General features: G+C 42.2%; 1 protein-coding gene across 2 annotated transcripts; it reads left to right on the forward strand.

The window, feature by feature from the left end:
- Window positions 1-1,110: 1,110 nt before the first annotated feature.
- On the forward strand, window positions 1,111-23,348 carry serinc5 (serine incorporator 5). Of its 2 annotated transcripts, none has more exons than XM_069683896.1 (12): window positions 1,111-1,263; window positions 11,766-11,933; window positions 14,948-15,126; window positions 15,426-15,508; window positions 16,408-16,501; window positions 17,120-17,331; window positions 17,565-17,657; window positions 18,483-18,609; window positions 19,130-19,199; window positions 19,406-19,442; window positions 19,871-20,015; window positions 21,481-23,348. In XM_069683896.1, exons 1-12 carry the CDS (start codon window positions 1,237-1,239, stop codon window positions 21,623-21,625), a joined length of 1,380 nt encoding a protein of 459 aa, XP_069539997.1. In that variant the 5' UTR covers window positions 1,111-1,236; the 3' UTR covers window positions 21,626-23,348. The 2 variants fall into 2 exon arrangements, with proteins under 2 accessions (XP_069539997.1, XP_069539998.1); XM_069683897.1 differs by lacking the exon at window positions 1,111-1,263 and adding an exon at window positions 3,154-3,242.
- Window positions 23,349-23,353: the final 5 nt, after the last annotated feature.

Genomic DNA, 23,353 nt, shown 5'->3' on the forward strand with positions numbered 1-23,353 from the left:
AGATCAGAGAATAAAAGACGGGAGAAGAGATGATAGTACGTTCAGAAAAAGACTGCTTTGTGCGATGGGTGTCTATTCATAAATGTCCACAATACAGCACTGAGAGGGGACACAATGCCTGTGTGTGGTGGTGGGTGACTATAGTGTGTGTGTGTGTACGTGTTGGTTGATTGAATCAGATGACAGGTTTGGCACATACCAGCACAGTCAGAGAGAGCTACAGTATCAGCCTTATCAGCCAAGGCTGTTTCATTGGAAAGGAAAGCCACTGTTGCCCACATATTGTTATAAAACACAAGGTCAGGGTTTGTGGGAGAAACCGATACTTGCTCATATGTCTGAATCGGTGAGATATGCATGTGGGTTTAACTGCAGTGGGATGATTAAGACTGTATATTGGGTAATACAGTAAAGAGCCTTATGTAAAGCAGAGTTTGCAGTTTACAGAACACAGTTTGAGATTCCTAATCAAGCTCACAGATCAAAAATACGTGGGAAATTAGGTCATTTAGGTCTCACCTTTCAATCATTGTGTGAGTATTGTCTTCTGGGTAATCTAGGCTTTTTACCTTATCAATTATCCCTCATAACGATGGTTATTACAGCCGTTGGAATTAGTTTGTAGCACGAGAAAAATATCTGCTCCACATATGAGAGGATTGTTTTAACGACATACATAGCCCTTTGACCACCTATTATCAATAGGTAGTTAATTGATTATCATTAAATTTTTAGCTCTTACATTAGACTGTAGCTCACGTCAGGAATTTAAATCGCATTCGTCTATTAATGATGGGAATTCTACATTTTAATACGACAGTCGCAATATTTAACCATAAGAAAATCTTTATATGTGTCTAATCAGAGGCTTTCATCTCTAATTAGAGGCAATATATTTTTTAATAAGACTGTCTTATCCAATTTAGTCCCCTGGATTCCACAACTTCCTGATAGTCACAGTAGCAGAGGCAGCCCAGCGTTGTGTTTAGCTTTTAGTTGATGATGTGCTCGCTCAGTGGGAGGAGAGACAGGGAGGAACAGTGGAGGGGGGAGGAGGAGATACAGCGGCGGCAGCGGCTAGCCAAGCAGGGGGAGGCAGGGAGGGAGGTCGGAGCAGTTTGAGGAGGACAGGCGCGTTGTTTCCCGTGTGCTGCTGGTGATTTCATGTGGAAGAGGAAGAAAAGCTGCGAGCTCCTCTCACTCTGAAACGGATTTTATTGCTTGTCTCCCCTCAAAATGTGTACACCATGTTGTATCTCGCAGGTGAGGAACGATACTTCGACTTAATGCTTTGTTGTTGTTGTTCAACGGTTGGTAACGATACAGTGATGAGTGTTACGCTAACGTTACGTCGACTGTTGTTTCAGCGTTGTTTACTGTTTGTATCAATATCTGTAACGTTAGCCTCTCACTGTCGGCTAATGCGAGACAGCGGGGTTTTTTATGTCGTGGTGATTTCCCAAAGCCCTGTCAGCTACGGTAATTTATTTTCCACATGAAGGAATTATAATTCCCTCAATGAAATGATTCAGTAACTCCACTGTTGTAACGTTTTAGCCGTTAGAAGACAAAGGAAACTAGCCAAACCGTCAGTCACGGCACAGAGAGGGGCCACCGTACAGTAACCTGCTATCAAAGTAACGTCAGCTCGGGGTGTTTTTACAGATGTACTGGATGGAAACAGTGAAAGATTGTGGGTTCAAGAAGCACAGACGTGTCTTGTCTGCATAACTAAGTGGCGATCATTGCTCCTTCGATGTGGTTTTCCTGTTGTTGTTTCAATCTTGCACAGTTGCACTTCTTAAAAACCTCACAGGTTAAAAAAAAAAACTTCAGGCCAATCTGAGTCAAAGCTTGTTTCATTTGCCAGTAAAATGTATTTGAGGAAATGTTCTTGTTTCATTTTGTGTATATTGTATTCGCTGACATTAAATTATGTTTTAAAGTTGCAGAATATTGATAGATTATAAAATAGAATTTAGATTACTGATGAAGACTGTTAGTGTCTAGCTTGTAAAATAACTGTACAGTGTATAAGGCTATATCATATGTATAAGTAATTATGTACTTTCAATTAGCAGAATAAAACAAGTTTTTATAAATCACATTAAATGCTTCTATTAAAAATATGATTGTTACTTATAAAGCTGAAACCCCAATTTAACCATTTTTAAAAATCATTAAATTACTAATTGTAGCAAACCAGTTTTTGTCCAAAAGTTGTTGATTGGACAAACTATTTAGGCTATATGACTATGTCTTATTACAAAGGATGCACGATACTTTGCAGATATTCGATATGCCAATATTTTCTAACCCTTTTTGCCAATTGCCGATTTCGATACAGATATATTAGGCACATGTTTTTTCCCCCCTAATTGAAGTCTCCCCTGTAGTGGGATTGATATCATGCCTACTCTTATTGTAGTGGCCCACTGGCAGATGCAGAAATAACATAATACAGTGCTTTTTAAAATGTACACGTTCACTGGGCAACTACTTAAACTTAGGTTATGTACAAAATGCCATATTTATTTGTATGCAACATTTTCATTCAAATAAAACTGTAATATTCATACAACTTAGTCAGGCATGGATGATGAGAGTTGGCCCCTCCTCGCATGACCGATGCTGAGCAACCATTGCAAATAGCAACCTTGATGTCTGTTTTGGAATACTGAAAAACTGCCATACCGCAGACAAGTGTTTTCTAGGGAATCATCAAACATTTAGGGATAATCAAAATGTTGTTTTATCGGTGGAAAATATCGGCAGGAAAAATGACATATCTGACGATGCTGATATGTCATTTTCAAACCATAATGTGCAGATACCGATAAAATGCCGGTATGCTGGCATAGTAATATCATGCATCCCTACTTATTACAGCCTATTAAAAACATTTTTAAGGATAAATCAGGAAAGTAACAGGATTGGTGGTTACATTGTATGTGTATTTAAGCTATTTGTGAGTAATATTAAGTTGCCAAATTACTTAAAAGCAGTCAGTAATGCCCGACTAATGGTTGATGTGGTTATATAAGGTTTTCTTCAGTGCCTGAGCGCCTCTTTTCTTACCAACAGATTGTTTTTGACCACAGACTCACCACTGCTGAGCTGGTCTGATGGTGAATTTAATTACACAGACACATCCATCATGTAAGGAGAGCTCGCTTCCATTTCCTGCTCTTTTCAAAGAACGGGAACGATGGAAACAAGGAAGGATTAAGAGGAAATGAAGGGTAAACAATGAGAGCAGTTTTGTGTTGCTGTGCTGGTGGCGAGCTAATCCCTGTCAGAGACACCCTATTTAGTTTTGTCACCATCTCCTATTTATGTGTGTCCTTGTAATTAACTTTTTGGGTGTGTGTATGTGGGCGCCACTTGAGGTTTAGAGTACCCTAAACTGATGTGTGGTCTGTTAATTTCCTCTGAGGTGGAAATGAAGGGAGGGGGGGGGCGTTGTTTGGGTAACATTTGGAGAGAGGAGCAGACATGGTGAGGGAGCAACTCACTTATAATTTCTCAGTGGGATCAGGGACGTATGCCATGTGGTGATGGGATAGGGGGTAGCTCAATTTTTTGGTCCAAAGCGCTGCAAGTATTGGCTGTGAATTCGGGACAGGACTGAAACCATGTGGGTGTCCACAGGCAGCTCAGCTATTGCACTGGCAGCTTTAGCAGGATACATGAGTCAGAGGACCAGAGGAGTGTCGTTCAGGAAGCATCCTTTCTGTTACAGTGTTCTTTAATTAGACATCAAGCAATGAATTTATACCCATACCTCTGTGGACGTGCAAGCAGAAAGGGTGTTTTAATTTTGCAGAACTTTGCTGTAGTACACTGCGCTTTACTGTGTTTTGTTTTTCTATTTTTTAGAATAATGATGGACTGATTTGTGCTGTGTTTTTACATGCAAAAAGTGTGATGACAGTAGCACTAAACCTTCACCTGCAGCCCAGTAACACACACACACACACACACACACATCAGCTGGCATTTTGACTGCTTGTTGAAGAGTCATAGGCCTGCAAGTAACAATTATTTTTATAATCAATTAATCTGCCAAAAACGTTTTGGATTATTTAATTATAAAGTTGTGAAAGTACTCATAATTTCCCCTCAGTTTCCCGTGTCCAAAGTGACTTCTTCAAACTGCTTCTTTTTTTTTCTTTTTTGCTTGAAAAATCACCAAAACAATTTGTCGATTATCAAATTTTAGGCAGTACTTACTTTTTGTTGCAATTTTTGTTTAATGGCACAGACAGGCAGGTGATCCTACAAACAGGTGATGATGAACTGTATTATAGCTTAAGTCAATATGGCAACACAACATCTGTGAAACCCCCCCGCATATATCAGACATACGATTAGAATTAGTGGCCAACTGTGACCATGCGAGACACGTCTGCTATTTTCAGCTTCCCCTCAGGAATGTTGCTGTGGTCAGCAGCCTGCAGGAGTTTTGTTTTCTCACGGGGACATCTGTGGCCATCTTTCATCCCTTTGTTTCCCTCTGAGCTGACACGTGGCGCTGATAACGTCCTCCTCACCTTTTTCGCTGCTAACTTCTTCCCATGTCTCTGTAATTTATTTATTTTTCTTGTGGAAGGGTTGAAAAGGCTGATGAAACCATGTGAAATGCTAGCTAACTCCTTGCACGGGGCTGTTGGTATCAGTTAACCTACAGTAAGGCTGTGTTTTGGACAATTCTGCATCACTAAACAAAGGGCCGAGACTTTGGGATGTGAAACAGGCCTCTCGATAAACACAGTGTGACGTGGGATTACCCTGTTGATCTGATACCCTCTAACTTTTTCTCTCTTCCTGTTTTTGTTTCCTTTGCTTATTTTTGTCCGGGACTCCTTTGTCTTCATTCTATTGTTTAATTTCTGCCCTGTTTTTCAGCTCTTCACTGTACCTCACTTCTCCTGCGCCTTTCTTTTCTCTTCTGCTCACTGGACTTAACTTTCTCTGTGTCGGTTGTAGCTAGGGACCGTGTTTGCCAAGAGAGAGGCAAAGACCTCCCTTTGTGTATAGGAAACAGAGCAGTGATACATTTTTGCTGTGTGTATACAGCTGCCTAGCTATATAGACAATAGAGGAGCTGTCAGTCACAATGTAAGGGGAAGTGGAGCAGGTCTTGGTCTGGAGCTTTGTCTAAACTTAGTTTTGTGTGAGAAATATTCTGACTTATTGTTTTCCAGTGTTTTCCCCCCTCCTTTCACTTACTTTTTTTTTGTACTAGTTTCTCTTCTGTACATTCAACCCCACGCTTTAGTGTAACTTGAGATACGAGGGTGTGTCTACAGTTTCGTCTGAGCCGTCATGATTCATTGTTGTAAACTATCCAGAGGCCGCTATCATTAAGCTCCAACTAACAGGGAGTTCCCACCGTTTTAAAAGCTGGATGTGCTAAAGTAAAATAGAACAGGGAACAAAGATGAATGCATTATGCTTGATGAATGAATGAACAGCCACACTGATGGTTTAAATCATCCTGAGGGGTTTTCCTCCCACAGATTCAGCCATTGAGGCTGTTAAGCTGCATTCTTCCTGTCAAGCTGTTTTGACAGAGTTCATCTCAGTCATGAGTCATGCCTGCCTGTCTGTGCCGCTCTGTTTTCCACTTTAAATGTTGGATGTAAGAAGGATGGTTTTTCTCTCTCCTGTCAACATCTCGAATCAGCTGATGAAAGTTTTTCCGTCTTTGGGAGGAGGCCTGGTGTCATGCTGCTGTCACCAATGCCACATCTTTTACTAATCTATCCTGATTTTGTAAAATGCATGTCTTCACTCCCTAACCTGCGTAAGCTTTGATGATACTTCTCCTCGTCTGTTTGATTTGCTGAAGGAGAAAACTCTTAACCATCTCTGTATCTGTCTCCCCGCTTCTCCGTCTCCTGTGCTGTGCATACTGGGATATAGAGAGTGACCCATTTTTGCTATTGGTCTGTATGCTATTGCGTAAGCAGCGTGGCTTCAGAGTTCACTCCTGTGTGTTTAATTTAGGCTACCCCCGCCGTTTCCTGTTTGTTAAATATTGCATCTTCTCTCATCGCTGCTGGGTCGACGATAATAAGGCAGTGGAGATCGGAGGAGGGAAAACATAGTAATTAGCATCAATGCTCTGCTGAGCAACTCACAGTAAAAACCCAGATGTGGTCTGAAGATTGTCTTCATGAAGGACTGTGTGATTAAACATCCAGCTGTAGGTCAGAGTGCTTTTTGAACAATTCAAAGTCACAAAGACTTTGTCTGTGTCTGCTTCACTTTGAATGGCCTTTGGGTTCATTTCCTGAGGGTTTCTCACCACTGTGTCCTACCCACCCTCTCTACTTAAAGCTGATTCCTCTGTGTGTGCGTCCTTGTCTTTGCAGCCTTGAACAGCTGGAAGGTGGCCAAGCGTTGGGTAGTGAGGGATTTTAGGGTAAAGGGCAGCTGAAGATAATAAAGGAAGGGTGAAGAGGAGAAAAGAAAAGGAAAAAAGACAAGAGAGGTCGACAATAAGCCCCAAAGTAAGAGGGGTGGGGGGAGGTCGGAGGAAATAAGAAGAAGAGAGTGAAACAGAGCTCCAGGCAGGGTGAGAGAGAGAAAGGTCTTTGTCTTTGAAGAGTCCCACAATCACAGTGAAGTGAGTGGTGTCTTCAGTGGAGGGTTGTAATAGTCATGTTGTATTTTAACTTCACAAAGCTCTGCCAGGCAGGCGGCTAAAGTGCCGTGTTTGCTGTAGGATGACACGATGATCTTTGGGATATCACTATGACATGCTAGTGGGGGGTTTGCTGTTGATATTGAAACAGGGGCGCACACTGCAGACACGCCGACCACCTGTCAACATGCTTGTGGGGCAGGCGCGCACTGAAGAAGGGGGTGCATGGCCCATGAAGTGCGTAGGGTCAGCGTGAGTTACCATGGATACTCTTTTTGTATCTGTGTTCAGAGGAATTCCCCGAGACGTTCCCCTCTAATAGCCCCCCCCCTCAGTTGGGTCTCAGTTTGCAGTGGGCCCCCTCACTGTGTGTGGAGTCCACTGGTGAAACTCCCCCTAACTAATGAAATCTAAACACCCTCATGACTCTAATCATCCTGTTTTTTCTTGCTTACTTTCAGTGTGTTGTGTTTAATTAATCGGCCATTGAGAGAGACGTGTGGGCGCAGCAGAGACAATGGAAACAGCTTATCCTGTTAAGCTGTGTGTAGTCCCATGGACCCCAGGGGCCACATAAAGTCACTATAGACTCAAGGCTAGAAGTCTGTATGAATACAAGCAGAAAAATCTTTGAAATTGTGTACAGATGTATGAGCTTAATGCCCACTTCCACAATTATTCATGAGTGGATATTGGCTCTCCACTCATGAATCATAATGGGGAATAAACTAGTCCCATTCTTTGTTTGATCTGGCATCAAAGCACTATTGAAGTCTTTGTGTCTGCTGCCCATAACCATTTAGCAAGTAGCACAAGGGGCGTCACATTTATGATGTGACCTATTTTTTAGGGATGGGCGTTTCAAGAAAAAACACTTTTCGATATTCACTGGGAACTATTCGACTATTACTCGAAGCTTCACTCATTTTCATTGCGTGTTTTCTACAGAGTTCGACTCCCTGGCGGCGGCGTTTAATTAGTGTCAAAACTCTCGCGCTGAGCGGAAATTCTCCCTCGCTCTTATATCAGTTTTACGCTCGCGGGAACTGTTTTGTGCGCTCGTATCATGTGCGCGCGAGTTAGTTTTGACACGAATTAAACGCCATAGAAATCTCTCGTTTCCGGCACCTAGCTCTCATGCTTTCTTCTTCTCTTGTTATTTAATGGCGGTCAGCAAACAGCTTTCAGATGCCCTACAGCCACCGTCTGGTGGGAGTACCAAAATACAACCAGGCGACGGTAAAAACAATGGAAAAAATATATTTTTAAGATGAGATATTATTTGCATGAACTCTTCGATTTATTTTTTTACATAAATGACTGTTAGAATATTCGAAATTCACAACCCATCCCTACTATTTTTCTGCTCTTCTTATATCTGCATTAGAAACTGGGGAGAAAATGAATGTGCATATTGAATATTGATCTGTTTACTCATGTTTCAATATATTTATAGAGTTGGGAGGGATTCAGTTTTTGTCTCAGGGACACTATACTGATGCAAGGCAGGCACATAACATTACAAGGTTTGAACCCAGATTTTCAGATGGTTTGGATATTCCTAAATGGTCTGTAATTAAGGCAGAGGAATGTCTAAGATCCTCTGATTGGTTAAGAATTGCATGGGATTGAACTTTACCCGTTTGAAGCAGCAATTACACAGGGGAGCTTTCTGATGGGTAAGAAAAGCATCACGCACCAGGCAACTGTCAGAAACTTGAACTTGCAGGATAGGAGGGAAAGTTCCTGGGAAAGAGATTTCTACTGGCACTAACTTGTGATTAAAACTGCTAATCGGCACACTTCCCAGCTCTTTCTGTTCAGCCTTCTGTATTTCTTTTTAAAGATTTGTCTGGCCTTTTATTCCTTTATTTAGGCTTTAGAGAGGACAATGGATAGTGTTGGAAACAGAGGAAGATAGAATGAGGGATGACACACAGCAAAGGGCCACGGGTGGGATTTGAGCCAGGGGCCGCTGCATCGAGGACTAAAGCATATATATATATATGGGAGATTTTACCGCTGAGCTAAACCAGCACCTAGCCTTCTATAGTTTTGACAAAAAAAACAGTATTAGGTCCACAGGAAGTGTTGTGTAAAAAAAAAGTCTTCAATAAAGGCTCAGCAGACAAGCAGGCAATGGAGACTGGCAAAATCTGATGCAAAGAGAGTTTATTCCTGTACAGACATTCTGTACAAACCCGGAGTCACCCGGAATGTAACTAACTACACACAGAATCATTGGTGTCGCACAAATTTAGGATTGTATTCGTCTCAAATTTCAGGTTCTTCTTCATTTGCATAAACCAATCCCTCCTCGAATGCTGACTCAGCAACAAACTGAGTTCTCAGGACTCAGTTCCCAGGTGCTTTCCACGGCCGCCTTATCTTCTTATGGCCTTATGACGTGTAGCTTTATCTTGCAGGTGCAACACTTCATCAGATTTCATAGAGTTCTGTTACCATATAAAAATTAAAGCATTTGATCCTTAAACACATTCTTACCAGAGTTTGTCCCACAGAATATGATTTACTTCACACTCAAGTTAAGTTGATTATGAAGTTTCAAACATTTTCCAACAGAAGTAAGTTCTGACAAACAGAAATATGAAACTTAACATGCAAGTTAGACTGCAGGTGAGAAAGTAGAAATCTGGAATACGAATGCTGTGCAGTCAGAATGCAGAACAGCAACATTTCTCCCCTCACCACATTTTAAACCACACAGCCCCTCCCATACGAAGCTGACCAGGGAAAAAATCAGGTGCGAAGCTAAAAAATTATACGTTGAACTCTGATTGGCATGATTTAGCGACAACCACTGCTGAGTGAAACACCTGCATGCCTACACTTCTACATTCATGTGTAAAATTGCCTTTTTTGGTACAGGGATGCTCTGTGTCTGTCTCTTGCCATAGCAACCTTCACTATGTACTCTTCTGGCATGCACAGGGTAAGATGACCTTCTCCCTCTCCGTGTTTCTTTAGTGTGAAAACATTGTTCAGTTAGGTTTCACTTTGTATTCTGTTTAAGGAACTAAAACACCAACAGCACCACCAAAAACTCACAGCCATTACTAACGCTTCTTAAGCTCGAGGCCAAAAACAATAAAGTGTACCATCAAGGAAAGAGTAGCAGGGAGCTGTTGGGACGGAGAGAGCAGGGGCCGTCAGAGCCATGAGGGCTGATCCCGATCATGTGCCAGTGTGGATCCACGAGTGTGCAGCATACCGCACATTACTGGCATCTGAAGCGTAACGCAACACATCACACAATGTTGCACGCTGGCTTTACCACATCTGTACAGCCTGGCTAGATTACAGACCCCAGTTGGACACGCACACAGACAGACAGGGGCTTAGATTACTGTTATGACTGAAATGCAAATTGAACTGATCTCCCTTAGAGGCATTAGACAACTACAGAGAGAAGAGAGTATTAATCACAAGAGGATCTTTATTGGAATCCCATACCGGCTGAATAGATTGTAGGTAATAGATTGATATCATGTTGGCCTTTGAGATGATATGAGTGCAACTTCCCCAGTTACCCAATTACCCAATTTAAGAAGAGGAACCATATTGCTGACATAAACTGAACAACTGTATTTAACACAGTTTGTCTGTACTGTAGCACACAACCATTGTTGGTTCCTGTAGTTGAAGGGTGAGGTAACTTTGGCGTCAAGTCAGACCCAGCTGTCATTAGTATTTCCTGAGACGTACCTATCCACATGACAATGACACCTTCTAATTGACGGGTCAGCAGTTGTTGCCTATAATTTGCCACCTCTCACCTAATGCCATAATGACAGTAGTTACCTCATAGCTCATTAGGACTCATGTGGTCAGACTGATGTAGCCTACTCCAGCAGGGGGAGAACATAGGAAGGGAAGAGGTTTGGGTAAGACCTCCAGCAGAGGAGCACCAATGTAGCCTTACAGTGCAGCTGTAGACCACATCAGAAGTTCACCTCTCACCGCAGCAGTGTGTGTTCTTTAGGCGGAGGAGGAGGAGGTTTACACTCGCAGGGTGGGGTGGCTTCAGAAAGACATTACACTGTATAATTATAGAGCCTCCTCTCTCCCAAATAGAGCACAGTGCCTCTCTCTACCAGACTGTCCTCCTATATGAGGGCCTGTCAGAAGAAACAGAGTAGGCCTCTGTATGTGTGTGTGTGTGTGTGCGTGTGCTTGTGTGTGTTCAGACAAGACTTCACTGTCTGCATTGATCAAGAAATGCCCACTTTGAAGCAGGGGGAGGGCACGTCCCTCGTGATAGAAACCTTGAATGAGCAAATAGACAGTCAGACGGTTGTCTTCTATTTCAAGTTTCCCATGTTCACAAAGTTGCCAAAACTGTGTCCTGTTGCTCAAACCTTCAGTAAGTAATAACTCCTGCTGTATTGTGAAAGTTGAAGCTCTGGAAAAATGATAATATACCAGAAACTTCCGCACAGTTTTAGGCTGAAAACTTTAAACAGACTTAAAAACCCAGATGTTGTTTTTAACGGCTTAGCCATGTACCTCCTACTATAATATGTGCAATACCAATGTGCAGCATAGCCTGTACTTACTTAGACACTGACATTGAACTTTTAACTTTGAGATTATAGAGGTATATTCAGAAAGAGGAGACACCTTAAGCCACAACCTTCAAGTTGGTTTTGACTTTAAACAGCTGAACTATTTAACTATTTCTGTACACACATTCTGTACATCATGTTTATCCATCCTAAAATAGTGATCCCTCCCTTGTAGCTTATCTGAGGTTCCTCCCTCCTTTTTATGTAAAGCTGTTCCTCAACTGAAGTGAGGAAAAAAGGAAATAATTTAAGGCTGCACACATGTTTTTATATTTTGCATTGCTGCTATTAAACCTCCTCTTTGAAATCAGTGTTGTTCTTTTGATACTCTGGTGATCCTGTGGAGTGTTTGTAGCCTCAGTAGCCGACAGATTATTTTCAGGTGCACACTTAAACCCTGACCCAAGTGCTCTAAATACATCATGTCTGTATCAGGTGGCTTATAATGGAAGGGAAAATTGTGAGACCGGTATGCTAATGATCTTTCCATCTCTCCCTCTCTCCTCTCTATTGTTCTCGATGTGCAGCTGGCCTGCTGCTGCGGCTCAGCGGCCTGCTCGTGCTGCTGTAACTGCTGCCCAAAGATCAAACAGTCCACGGGGACCCGCATCATGTACGCCCTCTACTTCCTGCTGGTCACCGCCATCTGTGTCATCATGATGTCCCCCACTGTGGCGGACGCCTTGAAAGAACATGTAAGTAGAGAAGTGACACGCTCTCTCACAACACAGACTCACATACAGTATATGTGCACGTGGGTTTTAACCGTGTAATTTCTGAGTATATTTAGATATATAATTGAAGGGATTGAGTTTTGTATTTTTTAAGTGTTAAATGTATAAAAGTAGAACGGGAGGGTCGGGTGGAATAAACGTGGAAGGAAAATGAAAGCTTTCATGAGTGGTGAGTAAGAGCTTCACTTCAGTGGAGAGTGAGTTGATTGGTCCTAAAACTCTCAGTCCTAAAAGCCTCTAATAGATAAGTGCTTTCATATGACAGTGATGATGAACTACAATGAGGTGATGTAACCAGATCAGATTGGAGGTTGTGATGTCCTATGATAGTCTCGTTGATATCGCAGCTGAGAATATGAACACTTTAAATAAGTGTCTAAAGGCAAGGAAACACGTAAATCTTACAGGATGCATAGTTTTTATTTCCACAGCTGTGAGGGGAGTTGGCAGGCATTCAGCACATCCCCTCGACCGTACGCCTTTTCATCCAAATGTTGCTTTTTCATCATTATTCTTTCACTTTTTGTGAGGACTGCCGCACAGGTGAGAGGGGCACATTGATTTCCTGCACAGTAACCATTGGGACTTGTGTGCTCAGTTTGGACTGGAGGAATAGGATTGCTATGCTACGTGTTAAAAATCTGCTGATTTCTGGTAATGAAGACAAAAATAGAAATAAGTGATGTCTGTTTGTGCACATGAAATAAGGTCAGAGTTCCATTAGACTGTCGAGTGCTGTGATAGGAACTGATACTAACAGGGAGCAGAAGTAAAACAGAAAGTGAGAGAGAGGGAGAGATCATATTTTTAGGTCACATAATCTCCACAAATATATTTTTAAATTGGGTGCAGTTTTCTCAGGTGAGCCAAAGTTTGGGTTTTGCTCTCAGCTATAAACAGACTAAACTTTCAGAGAGGGAACCAGTATTTCTTGTCAATGCCAACAGGCAAAATGAAAGATTTATAACATTGCTACAGGCTAAGCAGACAACCCACTCCTTTACCTGGAGGTCTCCTGTGTATGTTCACAGTAGTAAGGCCACAGTCAAGGAGGCAGAGTTCAGGCTGGTAGCTTTTTTGTTTTTAACCGCCCACCTTGCCTCTGAGGCTCGGAGAGGATTCACAGGAGGCCGGCTGCTCTCTCTCTTTGATCTTTACAGCTTTCATGTGTTTTTTCCTACATGTTGCCTCTTTGAATTATCATAATGCAGGATTATTATCAGACTCTGTGGTTGCTTCTGAGAACATCCTACTTAAACTTTCTGTGGGTGCTGTCCTCCCCATCATGTGGGTGAGTCGGACTGCAGACACAGGTGTCAGTAGATGATGCACTGACGCATCACCTCGTGCTTTTGTCTGCGTTTATATTAGGGCTGCACAATGTTTGGGAAAAAAATGACATTGCGATAACTTTTTGTTCTGCGATATTTATTGCGTTTTTTAAAAAATAGAAGAAATGATTCCAGATAAACGCAGTGTGTTTTCCTACGAACAAAACAAAACCCCTCTCCTACCTTGACCACACTTGCTTGAGTGACTCCGACACCCCCATGAAAATGTAGAGAGAGTACAGGTGGAGCGACACGAAATACATACAAACTGACTTGTGTTCATACTGAAAGCAGAATGTCTTGAGAAGTGATTCTGCTGTTAGGAGCTCTATTTACCGTGTACTGTATGTACAGTGTGTGTCAGCTTACATGAGAGCAGAAGGGAATGGAGGATAATGATGTGTCTATATCTGGGAAGCACACCCTCTGCTGACTGTGTTACTATGGCAATGACTGCGATCTTTGTCAACTGACAGGGCTGCTTGAAGACGGAGATATTTTCCCTCCAATCTTCTTTTACCGTTTTCCCTTCTCTCTTTTCCCCGTCAGCGTCTACTGTAAACGACTCCCTGCCGCGTGTCTCCTTTAGAGAAGAGAACCCTGGAAAAGGCTCATCCAGGCACAAAATGGCCTCTGATAGCCTCACGCAAAGCCTGCTGAGTTACACACACGTATATACACGTATACACAAACACTGTCAGTCGCACACTGAGCACAGCAGGAAGTCCCCGCTAAGAGAGCAGCCATTGTGCGTCTGAGAGCGCTGTTCTTTTCTCGAGAGATTTACAGCTGTCTGAAACAGCCGGGCTCTTTCCCTCTTAATCACGACACCATGGACATGCTAATATGGTCCTCAACACCAGACAAAAGCTCCAAAACTCGATGTTGTGATCTGGCTCTGCACTGTGCTGCACACTGAGCTGATGACAACTCAATCCGCTGGCGTCTCACCCATGTGTTTAACTTCAAGGACCATAATACTCTGCCAATAACAAGCAAAGCCAAACCAAGCCGTGTGTGACTTTTGTTTGAAAACGCAGCTCCTGTATTTGACTTTGAATCACGTCTCTACAGTCTACAGATGAGAACAGATATTTGAGTCTTCATCCTTTGGTTATAAATTCAAAGACTCTGTTGGCACCGAGCCACTGAAGCACTTCCAATTTCCTTTTGGAGGCAACAACAAAGTCCTTATCCACTTTCCCCACCCTGCTTTTGCTCTTCTCTTTTTTATGCCGCTCACTGTAGGTCAAAATATATTTCTAGGAATGTATTTTCAGGCGGATGTCCCAATCTTTCTCTGCCGCTCTCTGCTTCTCACTCCTCCCTCTGACTTGCTGACAAGAGGCGGATAATTTATTCATCTGTGTCTTTTGTTTGTGTACACTGACAGTTGGTTGTAAGGCCCCTCTAACAGCCTGTAGAGAACGAGGAATGAAAGAGGGTTTCATGGAGAGAAAGAGGGGCTGTTGTTGCTGCCTGTTCTCTCTTTCTGCTCCTTTAGAGGCGTGACGCTCCGAATAGCAGCCATTGGGTCTTTTCTCTGAGGCCGCGCACTAGACAAACATTCAGAGTTGTGTGTTGTTTTTTCAACACCATAATGATCTAATCAAAGTGTTTTGGGTTTGTGATTTTGTCAATCAGATCCCCTTCTACAGTGAGATGTGTGAAAAGATGAATGCAGGCGAGAACTGCAAAACTCTGGTTGGCTACTCCGCCGTCTACAAGGTGTGCTTCGGCATGGCCTGCTTCTTCTTCTTCTTCTGTATCTTCACCATACGAGTCAACAGCAGCGAAGGCTGCAGGGCGGCCGTACATAACGGGTAAGACTTTTGCCCTGACAGTCATTTGACAATTTACCTTCATCTTGAATATCTATCTGGAATGATTCATCTGTAGTGCTCGCCTGTGAACACAAAGACAAAACAAAAATTAAACAATATTAGATCCATTATTCTACATATTCTGTATATATGACAGAAATTGCATTGCTCTTCACAACAGTGTAAAATAATGACTAAGTCAGGCTGTGTTTTTTCTGTAAGGTTTTATTATGTTCTGTATTTGTACCTTTCATTTCCTCCTGCACAACCCTAAACGTTATCACCACCTTTAACTACAGGTTCTGGTTGCTGAAGTTTATTGCACTGGTGGCGTGCTGCGCTGGAGGCTTCTTCCTCCCAGAGGAGGAAACGTTTCTGGAAGGTAAAGAAAATACACTAAAGTAAAAACAGTAGAGGTACATCCTTTTTATAGAGCAGGTTTTCAGGGTGTATTTTGTTAGATATCAATCAGTATATCCACCTTGATGGTCACAAAAAAGTTGGAGTCACAGGAAGTAATCAGTATTGTAATTGCTTTAGTTAGCTGCATCATTTTACAAGCTCACTTAAATAAATGTCTGTTAAGTCACTGTCTATTAGGATGCTGTTGGCATCATACTCAGAGCCGTCTTCTCCCTATCACGTGACTTAATCGTTTACGTACATATGTAGTAGAAGCTCAATAGCCGCAATGCATTTTGGGGCGGTTGAGTACAACCAGTGAGCTCCCGTCTCATACTCAAATATCTGGGCCGATCTAGTATACATCCGGGCATTTCTCACATACACAAAATTGCATACTATGAGATGGGAACGCATGACATACTCAATTTTACTTCACGGTTAGTATGATTAGTATGATAGTATGCGGTTTTGGATACACTGAGTGTGTCTGTGGCAACATTCGGGGAAAAAATCACAAGTGGCGCCCAGTTAGCGACGCGTTTTCCATCACCCAGCAGTGGTTGGTCTGTCAGAGAGGGTAGGCGGAGCTAAGCGGCTGCACTTCCGGTTTCTGTAAGCATTGCGTGGAAACGGTACTATGACTGATCTACTATGGCTGAACAAACAAAGAAAAGATCGATGACTACAGATACAACTTGGACGCTCAGATGAAGGCAAACAGTCTGAAAAGGAAAGTGACTGTCAGCAAGGAAAATCAGGAGTTAGAACCGTGACAAAAGGAGCCAGCTGTATCATCTTTTTTTATTATTTTCATAGTTTTTCAACAAGTTACTATCTGATCTAAGCTCTTGTCTCTCCTTCTGTTCACTGCCACAGTGTGGCGCTATGTAGGAGCAGCTTGCGGGTTCATTTTCCTGCTGATCCAGCTCATGCTGCTGGTGGAGTTTGCCCACCGATGGAACACAAACTGGTGAGAGCAACATGTCTTCTCTCTGCTCTCATCAATTTTCTCCAAATGAATCAGAGCCTAGATCACTTACATAAGCGAGGACGCCTTGTAAATATGAGCAGTGCAGAGGGTGGGACATATTCTCCTGCGGGGTGATTTGGATGAAAACATTTGGAAAGAAGGAGTCATGTAGCTTTGTGTTGCTGTGGGTGGAGGGGCCGCTTGGCAGCAGGCCAGCCCTGTGTAGATTCACAGGATGCACATGGTTTAGGATTTTCCCCCTCCCTTTCCACACTGGCACACACATACCACAGAAGGTAGTTTCACATTGTTCCCACTTTTTCAGGAAAACCTTAATTTTCCAGACCAAGTGAAGCTGACGTTAAAGCTCTTAAGCAGCCATAAACCTGTCTTGTTGTCTCCTCAGGGTGCTGGAATAACTCAACAAACATAACTTTCTCTGTCTTTGAATTTTTCTTTAGGCCAGCCTTTCCTGAGTCCGTTTTCTTTGCTTTCTACCCCGTTTACTTGATCTTTTTTACTTATTTAATTTCCTTTACCCTTGTTCATGTTGTTTTTTCCTTTTCTGCTGTCTGTTTTCTCCCTCTCTCTCTCTCCCTCTGCTCTTTCCGTCTGCAGGAGTTCAGGAGTGAAGTACAATCGTCTGTGGTACGCAGCTTTGGCATTTGTGACTCTGATGCTGTTCAGTATTGCTGTAGGAGCCGTGGTCTTCATGGGTGTGTTCTACACTCACCCTGAGGCTTGTTTACGTAACAAGGTCTTCCTGGGCATCAACGGCAGCCTGTGCTTCATCGTCTCTCTGTTGGCCATTTCCCCATGCATACAGAAACGTAAGGACAAGCACATGATCTCATTTGACTGTGTGATGAGGTTGTTTTCATAGAAACCTTCTTGCCTTAAAGAGAGTCACACACGGCAACACTCACCTCAACCATAGTGTAATGGTAGAAAGTAGTGATAAGTAAACCTACAGTATTATTTTACTACATTTGCACCAACTCAGGTATCTCTCTCATCGAAGTTATGAGACTCAATCCTGTGTTTTTCCTTTGTGTGCCTGCAGTGCAGCCCACATCAGGCCTGCTGCAGCCAGGAGTCATCAGTGTGTACGTCATGTACCTCACCTTCTCAGCCTTCACCAGCAAACCACCAGAAAGTGAGTATGAACAGATCCCACAGTCCAGTCCATAAGTCAAACGTAGAGGGAGAACATTTACAAAGCCGCTCTTTTGATGGCACGCTGTCAACTGTAGAAAGGGTACGATAAACAATGTAAATACGTGTAAACAAATTGTGTTGTTGTTGATCCTCCCACAGTCCAAAGCTCATGAGGTTAATTGGTGATGCTAAAATTGCCCACAGTTTTGAGTGTGAAAGGTTTTCTGTCTCTGTGTGTCAACCCTGTGATTGACTGGCGATCAGTTCAGGGTGTACCCTGCCTCTCGCCCAATGACAGCTGGGATCGCCCCCTCGCGATACGTGGTATAGATAGATCGGTGAATATTTCAAAGTAAAAAAATATGCACACGGTCACAGATTTCAAGTCAGATGTTCAATGTAAACATAACCGATAAAAACATTCTGCACATCTGCTCTGTGAAAATGTGGATTGCACATTAAAGATATTAAACCAAATGCAATAGAATGAGGCCAAAAGTTGTGCTTCCTAAAACAAGTGTTCGGATCTTCAGTGCTTCAGTTAGACAGTAGTTGTCAAGATAATATTCTAACTTGTAAAAATGATCTTATATACATTTTTAGTATCAGCCCATGACTCTTTAGTAACACTCAGGTATACTACAGACATCTTGTTCTTACCCCATCATCCTCTTGTGCTTTCCCTCCTCTCACCGCTGCTTACACTGTGCCAAAACACACACACTCTCACTGCACCTCTCACAATGTCACTCACTACTTACAATACTCCCTCTGCTTCTTCTATCACCCCATCCATCTCTGTCTGCACGTTATTTCTGTCTAGTGTTGGAGATAAATGGTGTGAACACAACCGTGTGTGTTTTTCCCTTCAACTCCGGGCTGGAGAGCGACAAGAAGATTGTCACCGCTCTGGGAACCGTCATCCTGTTTGGCTGCGTTCTTTACTCTTGGTAAGACACACACACGTGCAGACATCATGCTTCTTCTTTGCTTGATCTCAGGGTCTAGAAACGTACAAACCAAGTTCCCCTCTAATATATCTCTTGTGTAATGTTATATCATTGAATTGAAAAGTGTAGAGTGATAATGCAAAGGCAGAAATCCAATCCCATTAACAACAAGTCTGTTACAAGCAATATGCAATAAAAGTAATGCACTTCATGGCACGCTGTAGCGACAGGGACAGGGTAATTTTGATTGGCTGTGACTCGGAAGAGGCACCGCATGATTGGCTGCTGCTAAGCTAAGAGTGTGAGAGACGTGGAGAACTGTGGCTTTTTTGCATTTGTTCACATGTGTTTCCCATCAAGCAGAGGCATCCTGTCTCTTGTGGTCGTTCCTTGAAGGAGAAGGAATAAGACTGTGCAGCCATTTGAAACTGCAAATTATTGGAAAAATACAGAGTGAGGGGATTATAACCTCTTTCTCCCTCCATCTGTCTTTATATCTGTTTTTCCACCCTCCCTGTAGCTTGACGTCCACCACCAGGCGAAGCTCGGCAGCGCTCAGAGTGTGCAGGAACAGTGAGCCAGAGACTGAGGTAAACGCTCAAATATTCAGACCTCACTGGGTGTGCGCTTAATGAAATAAACAGACTGGTTAAACAGATTAACATGACGTGAAAACTCTAACTGAGCAGGCTGTCCTGATTAGACGTCTTTATCAAATAAAACAGATTTAACCCAAGAGACATAATGCCTGTGTCTATATCTGATATTAACCTGCGTGTTTTTCTTTATCCTGCAGAGAGCTCGCTGCTGTTTCTGCTTTGGAGATGACACAGGTGTGAAAAGTTCCCCCACCCCCACACTACTATCACATCTTGTTTTTTTTCCCCCTCCCCGTCCAGCCCGTTCAGTGTGTATGCATATGTCCCCAGCCGTACACACAGAGGCTGTGCTCATTGCTATTCCTCAGCCGGATTGAGGATGGTGAGAAAGTATTGGTCAGCAAACATAGATGATGTCACTGTTACTAGGAGGTTAGTATGACACAGTGAAGCAGGACCAGAAGTGAGGGGAATTGTTGGTAGGCTGACACTGCCCCCTGCTGGACATACAACACTAAATGTTGTCAAATGTTTCTATCAGACGAGCTGTACATCACTTCTAGTACACACATGTACTTGGTACTTCCTTCAAATAAAATCCGCATTTCATGAATGTTCCAACATTAAAAGTGTCACTAATCCAAATCCTCTCTGATTTAAAGACTACGATGATGAGGAGAAGACCGGCTCTGGCCAGAACGTTCTGTACGATGAGAAAGAGGGAACCATCTACAGCTACACATACTTTCATTTTGTCTTCTTCCTGGGATCTCTCTACGTCATGATGACCGTCACCAACTGGTTCCAGTAAGTGAACCTCAGATTGATGCACTTCCTGATTGTGGTACAGTGTTTGATCATACATTGGTATGCTTACGTACGTGCATTCCTGTTACTAGCTTCTTACCGCTCACACTGACATGAAAAATCCCTAAGACTTGCTAGTGACTGTCTTTGTTTGACACACATACTTGAAACTGAAAGTTTTTATGCTCCGTATATCTGGAACAAACTCCCACAAAATCGTAGGTCTGCTGAAAAACTATTTTACTATATTCATTATTTACATCTGTGCTGTAACTTTAACTCTTATATTTTATACTTTTTATACTAATTTAATTGATATTTATTTACTTTTGATTGATCCTATATTTTAACCTATTACGTAATTATTTTAGCTTAATCAATATTTAATTATGAAGGTATGGCGATGGTCAAATATTGCAACAGTAGGAGTCTGGGACTCCAGGGTCTGGGACCCAAGAGAATTCTGGGAATTCTAAAAACAAAGGGAAAATTATAACTGCAGAGTTATAACTAAAGAGAAAGATTTGGCCAAAGCAAAAGAGTTGTTTGCATTCAGCAATTTAGAAAGAAAAAGGTATAGAATTAACACAAACAACAAGCTACTTTTTGCTTTCAAAAATTGCGTGACTGAAACAACTCCAAGGCTTTGAATCCCTTACAGGAGGAAAGGTAGTTCTGGGAACCCGCTGAAAAAATAAGCATGTACTGTTGTAGTGTTCTGACCGGACCTGAACTTATACCTTGATATATAACTAATATATATATGACGTCATAATAATTCATAATAGCACTATACGTCTAGAGATCATGAGAAGCACAGTTATACTTGATCTTATGTAATATGTGTGATAAGTCCTGTCCTGGTGCTGTTTTCTGGGACACTCAAGAGGAATGGGCCAGCATTAATGTCATTAGTTAAACCAGTACGTTTTCCATTATGACAACTTAAAATGCCTGATGTGAAAATGTACTACCCCATCACTCTGCAGTGAAACATAGCTGTAAGGATCTTTAGAGGGTTTTCCAGCTCACTGTTTTGTTTGGCAGCTGGCAGATTTAGGTAGTTGGCTTTGTTTAGTGTCCTCACACTTATAGCGTTGTTTTCAGAGAAACACCCACATCTACCTGACAAGCATCAAATTAGACAAAAGTTCTGTAATGCTAATGGCACATTATTGGCTAATGAGTCAGATAAGGAGTCGGTGGAGACAGAGATAAAAGAAGTTTGTTGAACTTGAATTCATCAGGTGGCTGGATACTCTAGTCTCAGTGAGTGCTAACGTGCCTCATATTAGCTTGATGTGTGATTCGATTCAACCCAAGTGACAGCCACTCTGCTGCCCTCAAGTGGCCAAAATAGGTATTTTAGGTTTAAATAAAGGCTTGCTGTTAATTACAGTTGAGATTAAAATTCTGCCCCTCGTTGTGTCTCTGCTCAGCTCCCTCTCTCTGCTTCCTTTCACAGCTATGATGACCATAAGATTGAGAAACTGTTGGAAGGGAGCTGGTCGGTGTTCTGGATCAAGATGGCCTCCTGCTGGGTCTGTCTTTTCCTCTACATGTGGACCCTCATCGCTCCCATGGTCTGCCCAAAGCGCTTCGAGGCCTAGGACTCACTACACTCGAGTCAGGCTCGCTCTGATTCTTGGGATGTTGCCGGGCAGAAGCTCGCACGCTGAGCCAAGGGACCACCACAACTCCCCTTTATGGTGAAAAGCAACCCGACACTACGCTCAGCGTCCGGAATGGAGGATTATCTGTTGCCTTTTGTTTTATATGCTAGTGTTTTAGTTTTTTTATTTTGTTTTACAATGTTAAGCTGTTCATACCTTGATGGTAATTTTTTTATCTTTTACTACCACTTACTCCTGGAGTTTTGTATAACTTACAGGCCTGGAATTACATGAAGAATCATGGAGTTAAGTTACATGTGAAGCATCCCACCCCCATAGATTCCTCTATAATTTCAGATTTGAAAGAATATTTCCTGTGTGCGTGTGTCCTTGTTTTATATTTAGCTTTTACTGTCAGTCAGCCATTTCAGTTCAGTTCTATACAGTTGGACCATAAAGTCGTTTGCAAAGTTTTGGGACAAATTTATTTCACGTTAAAGATGTTACCAGAGAAATCGTATTTATTCAGGCGTGTCTCATTAATCAGAAATCATTATGTGAAGAAACATGGTGCGAACTGAATTAATCTTGTCTCTGACTTTGTTCAAAAACTCATCTCTCAGGCTCAGATGTAAGCTGTGTATGTTTATGCTTTGTTATGTTGCGCCCTTTTGTAGAAGTTTTCTATGCAACAGAACAAGCTCTTTTCGATATTATACACACCCAGTGTTGTAAAGTTTCCAGTTAGACCGCAAGGATTTGGTGTTTCAGATTTTAATAATGTCAGTGCTCCCTTTGAGCAACATGTTTTCTTAGGAAAAATCCATGTGTACAACATTTCCAGTAATCCTCGTCGTCGTACAGGGCAGTGCTCTTCAAATCAACCTACCTTACGTAAGAGTGACGCTCGTGAAGGGGCCGCTTCTCTGAAAGAGCTGCGGTGACAAAGATGAGGAATGTTTGCCAAAGGTAGATGTCAGATAACAACATACAACTCTATCACATTACTGAGAGCATTATGTATTTGCATGCATTAGCAGAAATCAGCTGTTTTCTGTACAGTTTAAAGGCTGTTTGCCTTCTCTTGTTACACGTTTCAGCTCATAATGGTGGTCAGAATAAAGTAGCATGACTGCTTTTATAGCGAGTTATTCAACACTGGATGTTGATTTTACTGCCGAATTTCAAATTCACACACAGACCTTCACCTGGTTGTTAGCTATTTAACATTTTTATTGTATAAAAAAAATCTATATTCTGCACATTGTCAACTGCAAGTCATGTGTCTTTCATCATAAATAAATCAGTATGTTGTACTTGTCGTATTCCTAACATGTTTTCTAAAACCTTTATGTTCATTCTGGCTAAGGTTCTGTGATCTGTGGAAAGCTTTCTCTTCTTGCAGAGTTTGTCTTGTGACTTGAAAACATTTCTACATTTCAAGTATCGGTGAGAATGTAGAAATTCAATGGTGCTCTGCAGCTTTGATACCAAGCTGCAAAAGAAATCAGATAGCAGGTGACCCCCCTGTGAAGGCTGTGTAACACCGTAACATACTGGAACACTGTTTGACCAGGTGGTATGTTTAAAGAACTGAGACGTGGGTGCCGTGCAGGTCAGTGTTCACACCCTTTCAATAAAACATCCCTTGAACTCCATGTGGGGTCTTTATTTATATGCAGATGTTGTTTTCCTTGATACAAATAAATAACAAAATGTTGTCGT

The sequence above is a fragment of the Semicossyphus pulcher genome, unplaced genomic scaffold (genome assembly GCF_022749685.1).
Source record: "Semicossyphus pulcher isolate SPU_LCO1_2020_fin unplaced genomic scaffold, fSemPul1.0.p SCAF_6, whole genome shotgun sequence".
Lineage (NCBI taxonomy): Eukaryota > Metazoa > Chordata > Actinopteri > Labriformes > Labridae > Semicossyphus > Semicossyphus pulcher.

Bases quoted from the DNA above. Each gene is read 5' to 3' on its own strand.
- serinc5 (XM_069683896.1), top strand. From the start codon at position 1,237: ATGTGTACACCATGTTGTATCTCGCAG. The intron at 1,264-11,765 runs GTGAGGAACGAT...CTCGATGTGCAG, and splicing joins CACCATGTTGTATCTCGCAG to CTGGCCTGCTGCTGCGGCTC. The intron at 19,200-19,405 runs GTAAACGCTCAA...TTTATCCTGCAG, and splicing joins ACAGTGAGCCAGAGACTGAG to AGAGCTCGCTGCTGTTTCTG.